The sequence below is a fragment of the Anolis sagrei genome, chromosome 7, assembly GCF_037176765.1.
Source record: "Anolis sagrei isolate rAnoSag1 chromosome 7, rAnoSag1.mat, whole genome shotgun sequence".
Lineage (NCBI taxonomy): Eukaryota > Metazoa > Chordata > Lepidosauria > Squamata > Dactyloidae > Anolis > Anolis sagrei.
The window spans coordinates 23,373,833-23,391,183 of record NC_090027.1 but is presented as its reverse complement, the minus strand read 5'-3'; the positions used below and the strand labels follow the sequence as shown (position 1 = coordinate 23,391,183).

At 43.1% G+C, this 17,351-nt stretch overlaps 1 protein-coding gene across 1 annotated transcript; it reads left to right on the top strand.

Moving 5' to 3' along the window:
- The first annotated feature begins 8,967 nt into the window (after positions 1-8,967).
- LOC132782552 (neuropeptide FF receptor 1-like) lies at positions 8,968-14,944 on the top strand. Its single transcript, XM_060787378.2, has 3 exons — positions 8,968-9,434; positions 12,385-12,484; positions 13,812-14,944. Exons 1-3 carry the CDS (start codon positions 9,089-9,091, stop codon positions 14,677-14,679), a joined length of 1,314 nt encoding a protein of 437 aa, XP_060643361.2. The 5' UTR covers positions 8,968-9,088; the 3' UTR covers positions 14,680-14,944.
- The last annotated feature ends 2,407 nt before the right edge of the window (positions 14,945-17,351 follow it).

Below are 17,351 nucleotides of genomic sequence, written 5' to 3'. Positions count from 1 at the left end.
CTTCTCCCTAAGACTTTTTAATACAAATAATAATAATAATAATAATAATAATAATAATAATAATCTATTCAATGAATTATATGAACAGAAAGATGGAGTAGCCATGGGGAGCCCTCTCCGCCCAGTCATAGCAAATGTCTGCATGGAACACTTTGCAAAACAAGTCCTGGAAACAGCAACAAAAAAGTCCACTACATTGTTCAGATATGTGGATAACACCTTCACCATTTGGAGCCATGGAGAAGCTGAACTCAACAAGTTCCTGGACCACCTCAACAGCATCCACCCAAACATCCAATTCACCATGGAAAAAGAAAATGAAGGAGAACTGCATCTCCTAATCAGTTGCAAACCAGATTAACAATTGGGTCACACAGTTTACAGAAAACCTACACACATGGAGAGATACCGACATAAAAACTCCAACCATCACCCAAGTCAAAAAAAGAAGCACAATGAAAGCCGTGGCAGACTGTGTAAAAAGGAATTTACGAAGCCTACCTCCTCCAAGGTCAACTGAGCCACCTCAACTGGGCTCTCCAGGCCATGGAGCCTCCACCACAGATATCAGAAGAATTGCAAGACTGAGAAGAAGCCACAAGAGTCAAGGCAAAGACCCATCCAGAGGAAAAATGTTCCTGCCATATATCAAGGGAATCACTTGACCACATAGGAAAGCTGATGAAGAAACACAACATACAAACTATCTACAGACCCATTAAGAAGATCCAACCAATGCTCCATTCAGCAAAGGACAAGAGGGATCCTCTCACCTCTACAGGAGTCTACCATATACCATGCAGCTGTGGACAAGTCTACATAGGGACCCCCAAATGCAGAAGCATTGCCCAAACATGAATCATGAAAGATGAAAGGTACTGCAGACTAACCCAACCAGAGAAGTCAGCCATAGCAGAGCACCTGATGAACCAACCTGGACACAGTATATTATTGGAGAGCACAGAATTTTTGTTGTGTCAGGAGCAACTTGAGAAACTGCAAGTTGCTTCTGGTATGAGAGAATTGGCCGTCTGTAAGGGCGTTGCCCAGGGGACACCGGATGATTTGATGTTTTATCATCCTTGCGGGAGGCTTCTCTCATGTCCCCGCATGAGGAGCTGGAGCTGATAGAGGGAGCTCATCCCCGGATTCGAACCTGCGACCTGTCGGTCTTCAGTCCTGCCGGCACAGGGGTTTAACCCACTGCGCCACCAGGGGCTCTATCTGACCATCATAAGGTAGCATTAAAAAACCCCTTTGAAATTCACCCTATGATCCTAAAAGGATTGCGTAGTACTTGAAATTGCTCCAAACAAGGACTAAATTGCAGGGTTGAATTCATGATGCCGATATGAGTGCTCAGTGAACACATCTTGCAAAGGCACTTCGAAAGGAAAGCTTTTGTGTTCTCTAGGCTTGGATGGAAGGCACTCTCCAGTTTCACAAAGTTACTTATGCTTTTGTGTTTACAAGACAAGAATGGAGGAACAGAGAGATATCTTTCAAAGTGCCACCACCATACAGTGATCAAAGCAAAGCAACAAAAGAGTTTTTTCTCTGCGGGGTCATGCAATGGCTAGGTATCATTGGATTTCATTCTGATCCAACCAGGTGTAAAGCTCTGGTTATTGCTTATTATTACTAGTCTTTCCAATTTTTAGTTTCAAAATCCTGGATGAGAACATTGAGTCTGCATAGGCTCGAGGCATATTTGTGCATCTGATAGGCTCCCCAGAAAGGCTCTAAAGTGCCAGCAAGCCCACCTCCTGGTAAAGTGGTACCCTTGGTATTCCAGACTGCAGGTATCATGATCCCCAATTGTAGTATCACAGGTCTTGGACTATAGATATCAGTGCAATTTGCTGGCCGACTTGCTTCTTATCATCCAATTAACTGACTTCAGACATTTGTTTCTGCTTCAGTAGCGGCTCTTATATTTATTTATTTATATTTCATTCATTGCAATAAATCTTACTCGTTAGCACAGTCAGATGCAAGGGAGAAGAGCAAAGAGATTAAAAAACAAAGTGTATGTTATATTTATACATTTATATGTTATCAGCTCATTAATTCAGTGTCCAGCCTCCTAGCCTATTGCAACATCTTCCTTTTCTGTTCCACACATGCTGCATAATGCTCCACAACGTAACTCTTTCACAGCTAGCAGCATGGAGATTTTAAACTTGTACAATATATATATTGACATTACACTGATAATAGATCCAACATGTGATGAATGAATGAAATTGTATGACTGGGTCTGGCTGGGGCCTATAAACATCTGGCAAGGCTGAAGACACCATCCTAACATTGGAACCTGAAAATGGCATGATGGAGAAGGTGAAGAATTCATTAACCATGGCATGAAAAGTGCTACTGAGAAATCCAGAGAACCAGTCGAAGAACGTTTGGTGTAAACAACAGCTGCTTACATAGTCAAAGACAATGTTACTTTAAGAAAGAAGTTAAACAACTGGGGCCAGGCTTAGCATACCAGGTTAAACCACTAAGCTGCAGAAAATCCTGCCAATTGAAAGGTTGGTAGTTCAAGCTCGGGGTGGGGTGAGCAACTGCTGTCAGCCCCAGCTTCTGCTCACCTAGCAGATAGAAAACAGAAATGTGAGTAGATAAATAGGCGGGGAGGTAATAAAAAGTGCTCATAAGAACATGCTGGCAATTCAATCAGGAGGATGTCTATAGATGACAAAAGCACTCATTCAAAGCACCCCTGACAGTTGACCATCCAGCCTCTGTTTAAAAGCCTCCAAAGAAGGAGCCTTCGCCACACTCTGGGGCAGAGAGTTCCACTGCTGAACAGCTCTCACAATCAGGAAGTTATTTCTCATGTTCAGGTAGAATCTCCTTTCCTGTCATTCAAAGCCATTGTTCCATGTCCTAATCGACAGGGCAGCAGAAAACAAGCCTGCTCCCCCCTCCCTAGAACTTCCCCTCACATCTTGATCCCTGGCCCTCCTCATGTCCCCTCTCAGCCTTCTCTTCTTCAGGCTAAACATGCCCAGCTCTTTAAGCTGCTCCTCATAGGGCTTGTTCTCCAGACCCTTGATCCTTAGAGTCACCCTCTTCCTTTAGACACCTTCCAGCTTAGAGTCAACATCTCCCTTCAATTGTGTTGCCTAGAACACAATTGTGTTGCCTAGAACACAGAGTGCCATTCCAGGTGTGGTCTGACTAAGGCAGAATAGAGCATGGGGAGCATGACTTACCTGGATCTAGGCACTGGACTCCTCTTGATGCAGGCCAAAATCCCATTGGCTTTTTTAGCCACTGCATGACATTGTTGGCACATATTTAACTTGTCCTTGAGGACTCCAAGATATTTTTCATGCGTACTGCTATCGAGCCAGGCATCTTTGCATTTCATTTTTTCTGCCTAATTGGAGTGCTAGCATATGTTCTAGACTACAGATCACACAATCCCTAGGCATGCTAGCATATTATCTTGTCTACAGGCTGCATCATCCCCACTCATACTAATATATATTCTGGACTACAGGTCCCATAAGTATAGCTGTGTTAGTTGTGCTTATGAAACACATCAGCAATCTTCTCCCAATTACTTTTGGGTTTCAGTTTTGGCCGAAAAGCATATACTAATACTAATTGGTTTTTGTATGTTTTTTCAAATATGTGTTATTGCTTGTTCTGCTTTGAGTCTCTGATCTAGGAGAATATTAAAATATTAACATTAATAATAGCAATAATTGTTTTGGCACAGAAAACATGTGTTTTCCAGGCATAGCTTTCAATGTCCTCATATGAGTAGGAAAAGTGTTTATGTGCGAGAGACCTGTGTATATGTGTGTGTCAACGATGCACATGATGACACACTATGGATGTTTGGGTTTGTTTTTGTTTGGTGTGGGCAAAATGACATCACATCCTCCCTGCTTCCAGGTTATAAAGAAATAGATGCGAAGCAGAGAAACACCTGTAAGAAGAGCAAACATTTCCAGGAGAATGTGCCCAAATTCATCCAGGGACCGGATTTGTTCCGTATCCGTGGAAACAATCTGATTTCTCTTTTGCGTTTGAGACAGAACTGCGGATCCCGCTCCGGACCTTGCAATTCGCCTGAATATTGGGAAGGAATTGGATCTGGAATGGGTAGAGATTGAAGAGGTAAGTGGATCCAAGTTTACATACATTTTGCATGCCTTTTTGATGTGTTATGTTTTGAGAGGAGATGCTTCTAGGCTGAGGCAAATATAAAAAAAGCTTCCGATTGAGTGTATAATACCACAAAGAAGGGGAGAAAACAGGTAAACGATGTTGTGGAGGAAGAAAAGCTCTGATTTTCTTTGCCTCTGCAGAGCAAAGAGTTCGAAGTAATGATTTAAGGCATTAATCCAACGTGAAATCCATTCTGTGCCCAAAAGGGATTTGTGAGCAAAACAATTTCCAAAAAATTAGGGTTTATTCCTAGGGGAGAAAAAAGCTGTGCTTGAAAAAGCCAGCAACAATTGATAGAAAATGTGATGCCCGCGCATATTTTGTCCCCATTTGTTTCTGTAACGCATCTCTCCAGTGGAAAGATTTCTCGACTCTGGTTTGTGCAACAAAATACATTCTTAATGGGTTGCTGTGAGTTTTCCGGGCTGTCTGGTCATGTTCCAGAAGCATTCTCTCCTGATGTTTCGCCCACATCTATGGCAGGCATCCCCAGAATTTGTGAGGTCTGTTGGCAAGTATGCAAGTGAGGTTTTTATATCTGTGGAATGATGTCCAGGGTGGGAGAAAGAACTCTTGTCTGTTGGAGGCAAGTGTGAATGTTGCCACTGGCCAGCTGGATTAGCACTGAATAGTCTTGTGGCTGCAAAGTCAACCAGTGAGGGTATTTGCATAGAGGTCTGTACAAATGAGGCAAGGCAACTGTATATATCTGTGGAATGATGTCCAGGGTGGGAGAAAGAACTCTTGTCTGTTGGAGGCAAGTGTGAATGTTGCCACTGGCCAGCTTGATTAGCACTGAATAGTCTTGCAGCTGCAAAGTCAATCAGTGAGAGTATTTGCATAGCGGTCTGTACAAATGAGGCAAGGCAACTGTATATATCTGTGGAATGATGTCCAGAGTGGGAGAAAGAACTCTTGTCTGTTGGAGGCAAGTGTGAATGGTGCCATTGGCCATTGATTAGCCTAGAATAATCTTGCAGATGCAAAGTCAATCAGTGAGGGCATCTGCATAGAGGTCTGTTGGAAATGAGGCAAGTGCACTGTTTATATATATCTGTGGAATGATATCCAAGGTGGGTGAAAGAACTCTTGTCTGTTGGAGGCAAGTGTGAATGGTCTTTTGGATGCAAGCTGGTGCCATTGGCCAGCTTGATTAACCTTGAATAAACTTGCAGATGCAAAGTCAATCAGTGAGGGCATCTGCATAGAGGTCTGTTGGAAATGAGGCAAGTGCACTGTTGTTTATATATATCTGTGGCATGACGTCCAGGGTGGGTGAAAGAACTCCTGTCTGTTGGAGGCAGGTGTGACTGTTGCCATTGGCCAGCTTGATTAACATTGAATAGCTTTGCAGCTTCAAAGCCTGGCTGCTTCCTGCTAGGAAACACAGTTTTTATTCTATGCATTTTATTTACTGTTTAAACTCTTTTTAGTTTATCTTAAACTGCATTGAATCTTAATGGAGTTGTAAGCAGCCTTGAGTTCCCCTGCGGGAGTAAGAAAGGTGGGGTACAAATGAAACCAACAAACAAACAAACAACCAGGGACAGCTAATACCACCTAACAAAGAATTCCCCCAGGCAGGAAGCAGCCAGGCTTTGAAGCTGCATGGCTTTTCAATGCTAATCAAGCAGGCCAATCGCAACATTCACACTTGCCTCAAACAGACATGAGTTCTTTCTCCCACCCTGGACATCATTGCACAGATAGATGATAGATAGATAGATAGATAGATAGATAGATAGATAGATAGATAGATAGATAGATATCCCACTTGCCTAGTTTCCAACAGAGCTCATAATCTCTGAGGATGCCTGCCATAGATGTGGGTGAAACGTTAGGAGAGAATGCTTCTGGAACATGGCCACATGGCCATACAGCCTGGAAAATTCACAGCAACCCAGCCATCAAAATCTTCAACAACACATTAAATTCTTAATATTTAAACAGAGCAGCATATAAGACTCGCCACATTTCATGAGGCTCAGAGTCCACAAAGTGCATGTTCAGAGTTGTGGTCGTATGGTGCAACTCTAAACATGTGAATTCAATATGATTTATTCCTAACGAAGTGTGTAAAAGACGTGTTGTTGAAACACTTCTCAGAATAAGGAATGTGCAATCCTTCCTGGATGTGGTCTGAATTTTCCTTTGCGCAAACCTCCAAAAGTAAAAGCTGCCTATTAGGCAGAAAGCATACAGATTTGCAACTGGAATGGTCTCAGGAAACAGAACTTCTAACAAGCTCCTCAAAGTGAAACGCTTTTTGCAAGAGGAAAGATGGAACTATTTCAAAATAATAGAGGTACACTTCCAGTGAAAGCAGAGAAACTGGCCTCCACGTTTAGACATTTCCAAATTGTGGAATGAGCAGAGAATATCACTACAGCAGCAAGTTATTCAAATATGTGTGAGAGTGCGTATACACTGTAGAATTAATGTAGTTTGGCACCACTTTAAATGCCATGGCGCAATGCTATGGAATCCTTGGAGTTGTAGTTTGGGGAGGCAAGAACATTTCTTATATTATTATTATTATTACATTATATTACTATATTCTATTTTCATATTATATATGTTTAAATAATTGCATTTATTACTATAGTATTATTATATTTTCTTATTACATGTATAACTATATTGTAATATTTTACTATTTTATTCTTATTCCATTTTATTACTTTATTCCATTTTATTGCAATATTATTATTACTGTTATGATCAATTCCAATTATAACATTTATTCCTTATTTTAATGTATCGTGAAGCCTTTCATGGCCGGAATCACTGAGTTGTTGTAGGCTTTTTCGGGCTATATGGCCATGTTCTAGAGGCATTATCACCTGACGTTTCGCCTGCATCTATGGCAAGCATCCTCAGAGGTAGTGAGGTCTGTTGGAACTAGGAAAAAGGGTTTATATATCTGTGGAATGACCAGGGTGGGACAAAGGACTTTTGTCTACTGGAGCTAGGTGTGAATGTTTCAACTGATCACCTTGATTAGCATATAATGGCTTGACAGTGCCTGGAGCCAACTTTTGTTGGCTTATTTATTTATTTATTTATTTATTCCTTATTTATTTATTTATTTACTTTATTTATATACTGCTTTTCTCAGCCCTTGGGCGACTCAAAGCGGTTAACAATAGCAAAATTCAATGCTCAACATCATAAAAACAGGAAAAAAATTAAAACAATGACATAATAAACCATCAATTAAACATAACTATAAGATCTCATTAGAGTCTCATAGGTAGAATCAAGATCCAATCTCATAATTCGTTGTTTCATATTCCTATATTCAATACACTGCCTATTCAAATGCCTGCTTGAATAAGCAGGTCTTCACTTTACTCTGAAATGCTAATAGGGAGGGGGCTGATCTAATTTCTGTAGGAAGTGTGTTCCACAGCCGAGGGGTCACCACTGAGAAGGCCCTGTCTCTTGTCCCCGCCAGACGTACTTGTGATGCAGGCGGGACAGAGAGCAGGACCTCCCCAGATGATCTTAACGTCCTAGCTGGTTCATAGGAGGAGGAGATGCATTATTATTATTATTATTATTGAGTTATGTCTCCCTGCCTGGCAGAAGGGGGTGGGACTGGATGGCCTTTGAGGGTCTCTTCCCTCAAAAGTACTTATCTTCCCTCTACTCAAGTGGAAGATAAGACAGCATTAGTGTGATGGACTCTCTCTATCTGGAGGTCAAATTGCTACATGGCCATCTGTCAGGAAGGCTTAGATTGTGTCTCCCTGCCTGACAGAAGGGGGTGGGACTGGATGGCCTTTGAGGGTCTCTTCCTATTCATTTCTTCTACCCGTTTTGAGTCTCCTTGTAAAGGGAAAAAGCAGACTATAAATAAACATAATAAACATAAACATAAACACAATAACAACAACAACAATAATATAGACAAATTAAGTGTCTCTTGATACAGAAGTAAAACCACATGGCTATCTGTCAGGAAGGCTTGAATTGTGTCTCCCTACCTGGTAGAAGGGGGTGGAACTGGATGGTCTTTGAGGGTCTCTCCCTATTTGCTTCTTCCTAGCCACTTTGAGTCTCCTTGTGGAGGGAAAAAGCAGAGTATAAATAAACATAAACATAATAGAAGACTGCCTCAATGTAATGGACACTTGATACATCTGTTGGGAGGGCTTAGACTGTGTCTCCCTGCCTGGCAGAAGGGGGTAGGACTGGATGGCCTTTCCTACTCAAGTGGAAGATAGACTACATTAGTGTGATGGACTCTCTGTATCTGGAGGTCAAACTGCTACATTGCCGTCCAGGCCTGTAGCAAGGGGGTGGTTTTAGGGGTTCAACCCCCCCCCCCCGAAATGTTTCAGATTTTTTTTAAAAAAACCTGGTTTACTCATGAATTTTAACTGGTTAACCAAATCCCCATGCTAAGTCTATGAGATGCAAAAAATTAAGAGTCCCTCCAGAACTGTAAGCACTATCTCAAGCAAATATTGACAATTTATTCACACTGTCCATACTTGCAGCAATAGCTGATGAAGTGAAGCAACCAAGTTGGGTGTGTGTGTGTTGAATGCTCTCATTAAGGAGGCCAGACTTGGTGGAGGTGGTTGACAGGAGTTGAGCTGCAGGCTATTGAAGGTTGCTCTGCCCCCTGCTGTGCTCTTTGCTTCAGCGTGAGCTAGGAGGCAGGTTTCAACCCCTTCCCCCGCCAAAATCTTCAACCCTCCCTGAAATTTTCACACACACCCCCCCCCGAAATTGTCAACCCTCCCCGAAATTTTTTTCTGGCTACGGCCCTGTTACCGTCTATTGAGAGGGCTTGGATTGTGCCTCCCTACCTGGCAGAAGTGGGTGGGACAGGATGGCCTTTGGGAATCCCTCCTAACTCTTTGAGTCTTTGCTTCTACGAACTCACATGGTTGCTTGGGTTGCTTTGCAGAGCATGGAAGTGAAGGGAAGCAGTCTTGCCTGGAAGAAAACTGGGACCAATAACACCGAGACCTGGTGGGGAGGCATCCACAGCAACAGCACTTTCCTGCCTTACTACCAGCACTCGCCAGCGGTGGCTGCCATCTTGGTAGTAGCCTATCTGCTGGTCTTCCTCTCCTGCATGGCTGGGAATGCTTTGGTTTGCCTGGTGGTGTTGAGGAACCCCCGCATGCGCACCGTCACCAACCTTTTCATCCTCAACTTGGCCGTCAGTGACCTGCTGGTGGGCATCTGTTGCGTCCCGACAACCCTGATGGACAACCTGATCACAGGTGGAAGAGAAGAGTCACTTTTTCATGGAAGTTCTGGAAAAAACCAGAGGCATTGATAGCTACAACTTGGGATGCATCTACACTTTGGAGGGAATGCAGTTTGGCCCCACTTGAACCACCATGTCCCAATACTATGGAATGATGGGAGCTGTTGATATTACCCAGATCCTATTTCACATCTGTCAGATAAATCTCTAGTATCCAAATCCCAAATAGTCACTAGAGACAGGAGATCTCCATTATAGTGAGTTTATTGATCAGATAAACTGTGCAATGAGCTTACACAAAAAGGGATCCCCATGCCACACCTCAATCCACCTCAAATCCAGGGAGCAGGGCAAGCTCCCATCTGTCAGCTCCAGTTTCCCATGTGGGGACATGAGAGAAGCCTTCCACAGGGTGGTAAAACATCTGGGCATTTTCTGGGCAACATCGTTACAGATGGCCAATTCTCTCACACCAGAAGCAACTTGCAGTTTCTCAAGTCACTACTGATATGGAAAAAAAGTGTTAGCTAATTAGCCTCCTAGTTTTTCCCATTGTTTATCAGAAGATTTGTTGCCTTGCTGTATCAATCAGTTTTCTACTCCCAATTACCTCACTTTGTGCTTAGCTTTGTAGTCTTAGCAAAACAACTGATCTGTTCTTTGAAGCTTGATGCTGAATCAACCTGCCCCATTTGGAGTCTGCTACAATTAAGCTATTAGGCAATTATCAATTATCAATTAAGCTATTAGGCAATTATCAACCTGCCCCATTTGGAGTCTGCTACAATTAAGCTATTAGGCAACTATTAGGCAATTACCACAGTGTTGTTTGCAAAAGAAAGTGGTGATGATACACATTTGCAATTATTGTTGAGTACGCTTGCTAAGCAGTTATCATTAGCAAATATCACAGAAGTTATTATTCGCAAATATTGTTAAGCAAATATCTCACATTTCGATTATTAGAATCATAGAGTTGGAAGAGACCTCATGGGCTATCCAGTCCAACCCCCTGCCAAGAAGCAGGAAAATCGCATTCAAAGCACCCCCAACAGATGACCATCCAGCCTCTGTTTAAAAGCTTCCAAAGAAGGAGCCTCCACCACACTCCGGGGCAGAGAGTTCCACTGCTGAATGGCTCTCAGCCTCTCACAGTCAGGAAGTTCTTCCTCATGTTCAGATGGAATCTCCTTTCTTGTAGTTTGAAGCCATTGCTCCGCGTCCTAGTCTCCAGGGCAGCAGAAAACAAGCTCGCTCCCTCCTCCCTGTGACTTCCTCTCATGTATTTATCCATGTCTTTCATGTCTCCTCTCAGCCTTCTCTTCTTCAGGCTAAACATGCCCAGCTCTTTAAGCCGCTCCTCATAGGGCTTGTTCTCCAGACCCTTGATCATTTTAGTCACCCTCCTCTGGACACATTCCAGCTTGTCAATATCTCTCTTCAATTGTGGTGCCCAGAATTGGACACAGTATTCCAGGTGTGGTCTAACCAAAGCAGAATAGAGGGGTCGCATGACTTCCCTAGATCTAGACACTATGCTCCTATTGATGCAGGCCAAAATCCCATTCGCTTTTTTGCCACCACATCACATTGTTGGCTCATGTTTAACTTGTTGTCCACGAGGACTCCAAGATCTTTTTCACATGTACTAGTCTATATAAATAAAAATGTAATGTTCGCTTGTGGGATTAACATAACTCAAAAACCACTGGACGAATTGACACTAAATTTGGACAGCATATACCTAACAACCCAATGTATGTCTTTCACTCGAAAAAATTTGATTTTGTCATTTGGAAGTTGTAGTTGCTGGGATTTATAGTTTACCTACAATCAAAGAACATTCTGAACTCCACCAATGATGGAATTGAACCAAGCATGGCATACAGGATTCCCATGACCAACACTAGAAGGGTTTGGTGGACATTGACCTTGAGTTAGGGAGTTGTAGTTCACCCACATCCAGAGAGCACTGTGGACTCAAACAATGATAGATCCGGACCAAACTTGGCACATTGTATGCTAATCAAGGTGGTCAGTTGAAACATTCACACCTAGCTCCAGCAGACAATAGTCCTTTGTCCCACCCTGGTCATTCCACAGATATATAAACCCTTTTGCCTAGTTCCAACAGACTTCACTACCTCTGAGGATGCTTGCCATAGATGCAGGCGAAACGTCAGGAGAGAATGCCTGTAGACCATGGCCATATAGGCCGAAAAAACCTACAACAACCCAAAATTTCTGGAGTATAGCAACTACTTTCAAAGTCAGGACCACACAATTAAACATGAAATAACACTTCTAAACCAATAACCCCCCCCCCCAAATGTGTTACATAATGTTACAGGATTATGTTTATTTATACCTTACTTCTCTCCACAAGAAGACTTGATGATGTTAAACTGCATTCATTCTACAGTGTAAATGCAGCTCTGGAAGCCAAGCATTACTTTCTCGTACGTTTTTCAATTAACATGCTGCCCTAAGAAAAGAATGGCCAGGCGGAGGATTTAAACAAACTCTCTCTAATTAAAAGAAAATGAAATCCTTTCCAAACCTGGAGGCTGCATTTTCACTCTTGAATTCCGCCTTCCATTGACGCGAAATGCTAATGAGGACACCAAGCCCCAATTTGTTATCTTAATTGCTAGCAGAGTTTGATAACACAGAACCATACACTCACTCCGGAGGGGTTTAATTGGATTTTGGAAATGCCAGGTCCTGAAAAGGGGTGCCACGAGTCAATGCTATGGAAACATGGGATTTGTAGTCTTACAAGGTCTTGAGCGTTCTCTGCCAAAAAGTCCCTGGTGCCTCACCAGCCTCCCAGGATTCTATTGCATTGAGCCATCGCACCTAAAGTGGTGCCAGACTGCATTGATCCTGCGCTGAAGAAGAACCCCCTTTTCAAAAGCATCCCATTTGCTTGATCCCTTTCTCTGTTTATTTTTGCTCAACAGGTTGGCCATTCAATCAGGTGATCTGTACAATGAGTGGTTTGGTCCAAGGGATGTCCGTTTCGGCATCGGTCTTCACCCTCGTGGCGATCGCCATGGACAGGTAAGACCCCAATGTATTTCTTCCATTACTCCCAAAACTACAATTCCCAAGATTCAATTGCAACTAAAAGTGGTGTTAAATTGCACCAGTCCAAGTCAAATGGAACAAGTTGGAGGACATGTTCAGGGCTAGGACTAATTGGAATTGCAGTCCCAAAACACTCCCAATGGTTTGCTTATCTCCAATAGTTGCCCATCTTTGCTGTAGCCCAGTGTTTCTCAACCCGGGGGTCGGGACCCCTGAGGGGGTCGCGAGGGGGTGTCAAAGGGGGTCGCCAAAGATAATCAGAAAACACATTATTTTCTGTTGGTCATGGGGGTTCTGTATGGGAAGTCTGGCCAAATTGTATCATTGGTGGGCTTCAGAATGCTCTTTGATTGCAAGTGAACTATAAATCCCAGCAACTACAACTCCCAAATATCAAGGTCTATTTCCCCTAAACTCCACCAGTGTTCACATTTGGGCATTTTGAGTATCCGTGCCAAGTTTGGTCCAGATCCATCATTGTTTCAGTCCTCGGTACTCTCTGGATGTAGGTGAACTACAACTCCCAAACTCAAGGTCAAAGGGCACCAAACCCTTCCAATATTTTCCGTTGGTTGTGGAAGTTCTGTGTGCCAAGTTTGGTTCAATTCCATCATTGGTAGAGTTCAGAATGCTCTTTGATTGTAGGTGAACTATAAATCCCAGCAACTACAACTCCCAAATGTCAAGGTCTATTTCCCCCAAACTCCACCAGTGTTCACATTTAGGCATATTGAGTATCCGTGCCAAGTTTGGTCCAGATCTAACATTGTTTGAATCCTCGGTACTCTCTGGTTGTAGGTGAACTACAACTCCCAAACTCAAGGTCAATGGCCACCAAGCCCTTCTAGTGTTTTCCGTTGGTTGTGGAAGTTCTGTGTGCCAAGTTTGGTTCAATTCCATCATTGGTGGAGTTCAGGATGCTCTTTGATTGTAGGTGAACTATCAATTCCAGCAACTACAACTCCCAAATGACAAAATCAACCCCACCTCCAATCTCACCAGTATGCAAAAGTGGGTATATTGTGTATTTCTACCAAATTTGGTCCAGTGAATGAAAATACATCCTGCATATCAGATACTGACATCATGATTCATAACTTTAGCAAAATTACAGTAATGAAGTTGCAACGGAAATAATGTGGCTGGGGGTCACCACAACAGGAGGGGGTTGGGGCTTTCAGAAGGTTGAGAAACACTGCTGTAGCCCATCATGTGTCTTTCTCATTCCATATGATACAAGTAATGTTGGCTTTTCTTGCTGACTTCCTTTGATCTGGAAACCTTTCTCCTTCTCTTCCAGATTCCACTGCATCATCCTTCCCTTCCGAGAGAGGCTCAGTCTCCCAAAGGCCATGATAGTTATCATTGCAGTGTGGCTCTTGGCCATTGCCATCATGTGTCCTTCAGCCTTCATGCTCACCGTCACCCACATAGAAGACCACTTCATGGTGCTGAGCGATGACAAGAACAGCACCTTCCCACTCTATGCCTGCTATGAAGCCTGGTCGGATGAGAGCATGAGGAAGCTCTACACCACCATCCTCTTCATCCACATTTACCTGGTGCCCTTGATGCTGATCATTCTCATGTATGGAAGGGTCTGCTTAAAGCTCTGTGGCTCCACCACCAACCCGCTCTGTGCTGCCCGAGTCAACGGCAAAAAGAGAATCAAGGCCATCAAGATGTTCATCTTGGTCGCCCTCCTCTTCATGATCTCCTGGTTGCCCTTGTGGACGTTGATACTCATGGTGGACTACACAGACCTGGCTGAGGAACATCTGGACTTGCTAAGTGGCTACTTCTTCCCTTTTGCCCACTGGCTGGCCTTCTCCAACAGCAGCATCAACCCAGTCATCTATGGCTACTACAATGAGAACTTTAGGAGAGGCTTCCAAGCAGCCTTCAAGCTCCAGATTTGTTCCCAAGATGGAAAGCAACAAGGGGCTGGTTCTGAGAAATCCCAGGGGCCCGTCAGCTTCGGGGCAGGCAACAAAGTCTGTGTCCAGGCAACCTATTCCAACTCATTGTCCTCCCAGTATACAAGGAACACTACCCCACTCTTATCTGGAGGTGTCCAACCCAACTGCCTTGGCCTCGGTTTGGAGGATATTGACAAGATCATGACATATCATGGACCGAGCCAAGCGTGGGAGAAGATGGGCACCTAACTTAGAATGAATGACAACAAATGGTCTTGGTGGTGGAAGACCATTCTCTAGGCCGTTTGATGTATCTACACTGTAGAATGAATGCAGTTTGATCACACTTGAACTGCTATGGCTCAATGCCATGGAATGCTGGGAGTTCCAGTCCGATAAGATCTTTAGTCTTCTCTGCCAAGGAGTGCTGGTGCCTCATCAAACCACACCTATCAGGACTCCATAGCATCGAGCCATGGCAGTCGAAGTGGTGCCAAACTGCATTCATTCTACAGTGTAGATGCACCCAAAGCTAATGTTGCTTGTGTCATATGGAATGAGAAAGAGACATGATGGGCAACAACTGGAGATGAGCAAACTGCTGGGAGCATTTTGGGACTACAATTCCCATTAGTCCTAGCTCTGGATATGCCCTCCGACTTGTTCTATTTGACTTGGGTTGATGCAATTTGACACCACTTTTAGTTGCGAAGGCTCAATGCAATGGGATCTTGGGAGCTGTAGTTTTGCATGGAATAAAAACTTTATTTATACCCCGCCTCCATCTCCCCCAAGGGGACTCCGGGTGGCTTATATAAAGCCACTCCCATCAATACAGTAACACAATATAAACACAAAAACACAAAGAATGCCTCCCAGGATTCCATTGCATTGAGTCAGGGCATTTCTAGTGGGGTCAAACTGCTTTAAATTTGCAGTGTGGATGTACATTTTGTTTAAATCCTAAATGTAACCATAATAGCATGGGCTGGCTTCTGTGTAAGTATATTTGTGTGTGTGTGTACATATGTATATGAATATATCTATACATACATATCTACATATATATGTGTGTATCTATATAAATAAAAATGTAACTGTTGGTTTGTGAATGACCTAAAATCTCTCAAAATATTTCAACGATTACCTCAAATTTGAACACAACATAGCATTCGAACAGGCTAATGTTTTTATATGTTCACATACCTACATATATTTATTATTTATTTATTTACAGTATTCGTATACCGCCTTTCTCAGCCAATTGGCGACTCAAGGCGGTTTCCAACAAATCAGTATACATAAAACATAATAGATAAAAAACATTAAACAGTATAAGGCATCACAAAAATAATAAAAAAAACATCAGCAGTGTCTCATTATTCTCAAGCATTGTCCGATTCCATTGTCAGGTCATTCGATTTCCTATATTAGCTACTCTGTATTTGTAAACGCTTGCTCGAATAGCCACGTTTTAACTTGCCTCCAAAATGTTAAGAGGGAGGGAGCAGATCTGATTTCCCTAGGGAGGGCATTCCATAGCCGAGGGGCCACCACTGAGAAAGCCCTGTCTCTCGTCCCTGCCAAACATGCTTGTGACGAAGGCGGGACCAAAAGCAGGGCCTCCCCAGATGATCTTAAGGTCCTCAGTGGTTTGTAAGGGGAGATACGTTCGGACAGGTAAGTTGGGCCAGAACCCTTTAGGGCTTTATAGGCCAAAGCCAGCACTTTGAATTGGACCTGGTAGCAAACTGGCAGCCAGTGGAGCTGGCACAACAAGGGGGTTATATGCTCCCTGAACGCCACTCCTGTTAACAACCTGGCCACCGTTCGTTGGACTAGTTGAAGCTTCCGGACCGTCTTCAAAGGCAACCCCACATAGAGAGCATTACAGTAGTCTATACGGGATGTAACTACAGCGTGGACTACCGTACCATAAAGATGTCACACCTGTGACAGGTAAAAACATGCATGGCATCAAAACCAGCGCCATCTGCTGGACGCCCAAACAACACATCGCAAAGCGACCTCATCAAGGCCAGAGCCGCCATTAGAGTGAAAGGATCCCAGGATTTTTTTACCATTTTGGAAAAAGTTATCTCGGTAACTGAAGGAAAAGGAAAGATAGATAATCTCTATGGTTTCACCAATTGACTGTTTTGTTTGTAACTTTATCAAGCTGTGACAAGTCTGCCAAGGACTTTGGAAATAAATATTCTGTTTAATGTTCCAAACCTGAAGTGGCCTCAGTTGCTGAGAATTGTTGAGCCTCTAAAGAAAGACCCCCGCGGTCCACTCAGATAAAGAGAGAAGCACATCTTAGTTTTAATTTCATAGCATCTGGGTGTGACGGCACAGATGGATCATGGATAATGGGATTTGTAGTACCTTCACCCACATCCAGAGACTACTGTAACCCTCATCAGCCATGGATCTGCAGTAATTTCTAATGGTCAATTAATACCATCTAAAAACAAACAATGACTTTCAAATAATCCAGGCATTGCGGGGTACCCAAGCTAGTATATATATGTGTGTGTATATGTATGTTTGTCATATCAAAGGAGCTAAAATATTACAACAAGAAGGGGGAAAAACTTGAAACAGCAGATTGGTGATCACTTCTATACTTACAAAGAACCGCATAAACCTAGCGCCAGGATTTAAAAGGACCATAGCAAAGCAAACTAAAGGCTGCTAAATAAAACCTCAGGTAAATATATAAAGATCTGCGCTAACATTCATTTGGGTGACACCTAACCATCCCCTTGCCAAAAAAAATGACCAAATGGAAACCCCCTGCCAGAAAGCAAACTCGTTATTCACTGGATAAGTATATCTTAAATGAGTAACCGCCGGCCTCTTGTCATCACCCGGATCTGCAAAGCTGACATTAAATCAACAACCCACAATGAGCCCTG

Excerpts from the sequence above, each read along its gene's own strand:
- LOC132782552 (XM_060787378.2), top strand. The coding sequence starts at position 9,089 with ATGGTTGCTTGGGTTGCTTTGCAGAGCATGGAAGTGAAGGGAAGCAGT. Across the intron at positions 9,435-12,384 it reads GATGGACAACCTGATCACAG|GTTGGCCATTCAATCAGGTG; the intron begins GTGGAAGAGAAG and ends TTTGCTCAACAG. Across the intron at positions 12,485-13,811 it reads GTGGCGATCGCCATGGACAG|ATTCCACTGCATCATCCTTC; the intron begins GTAAGACCCCAA and ends CTTCTCTTCCAG.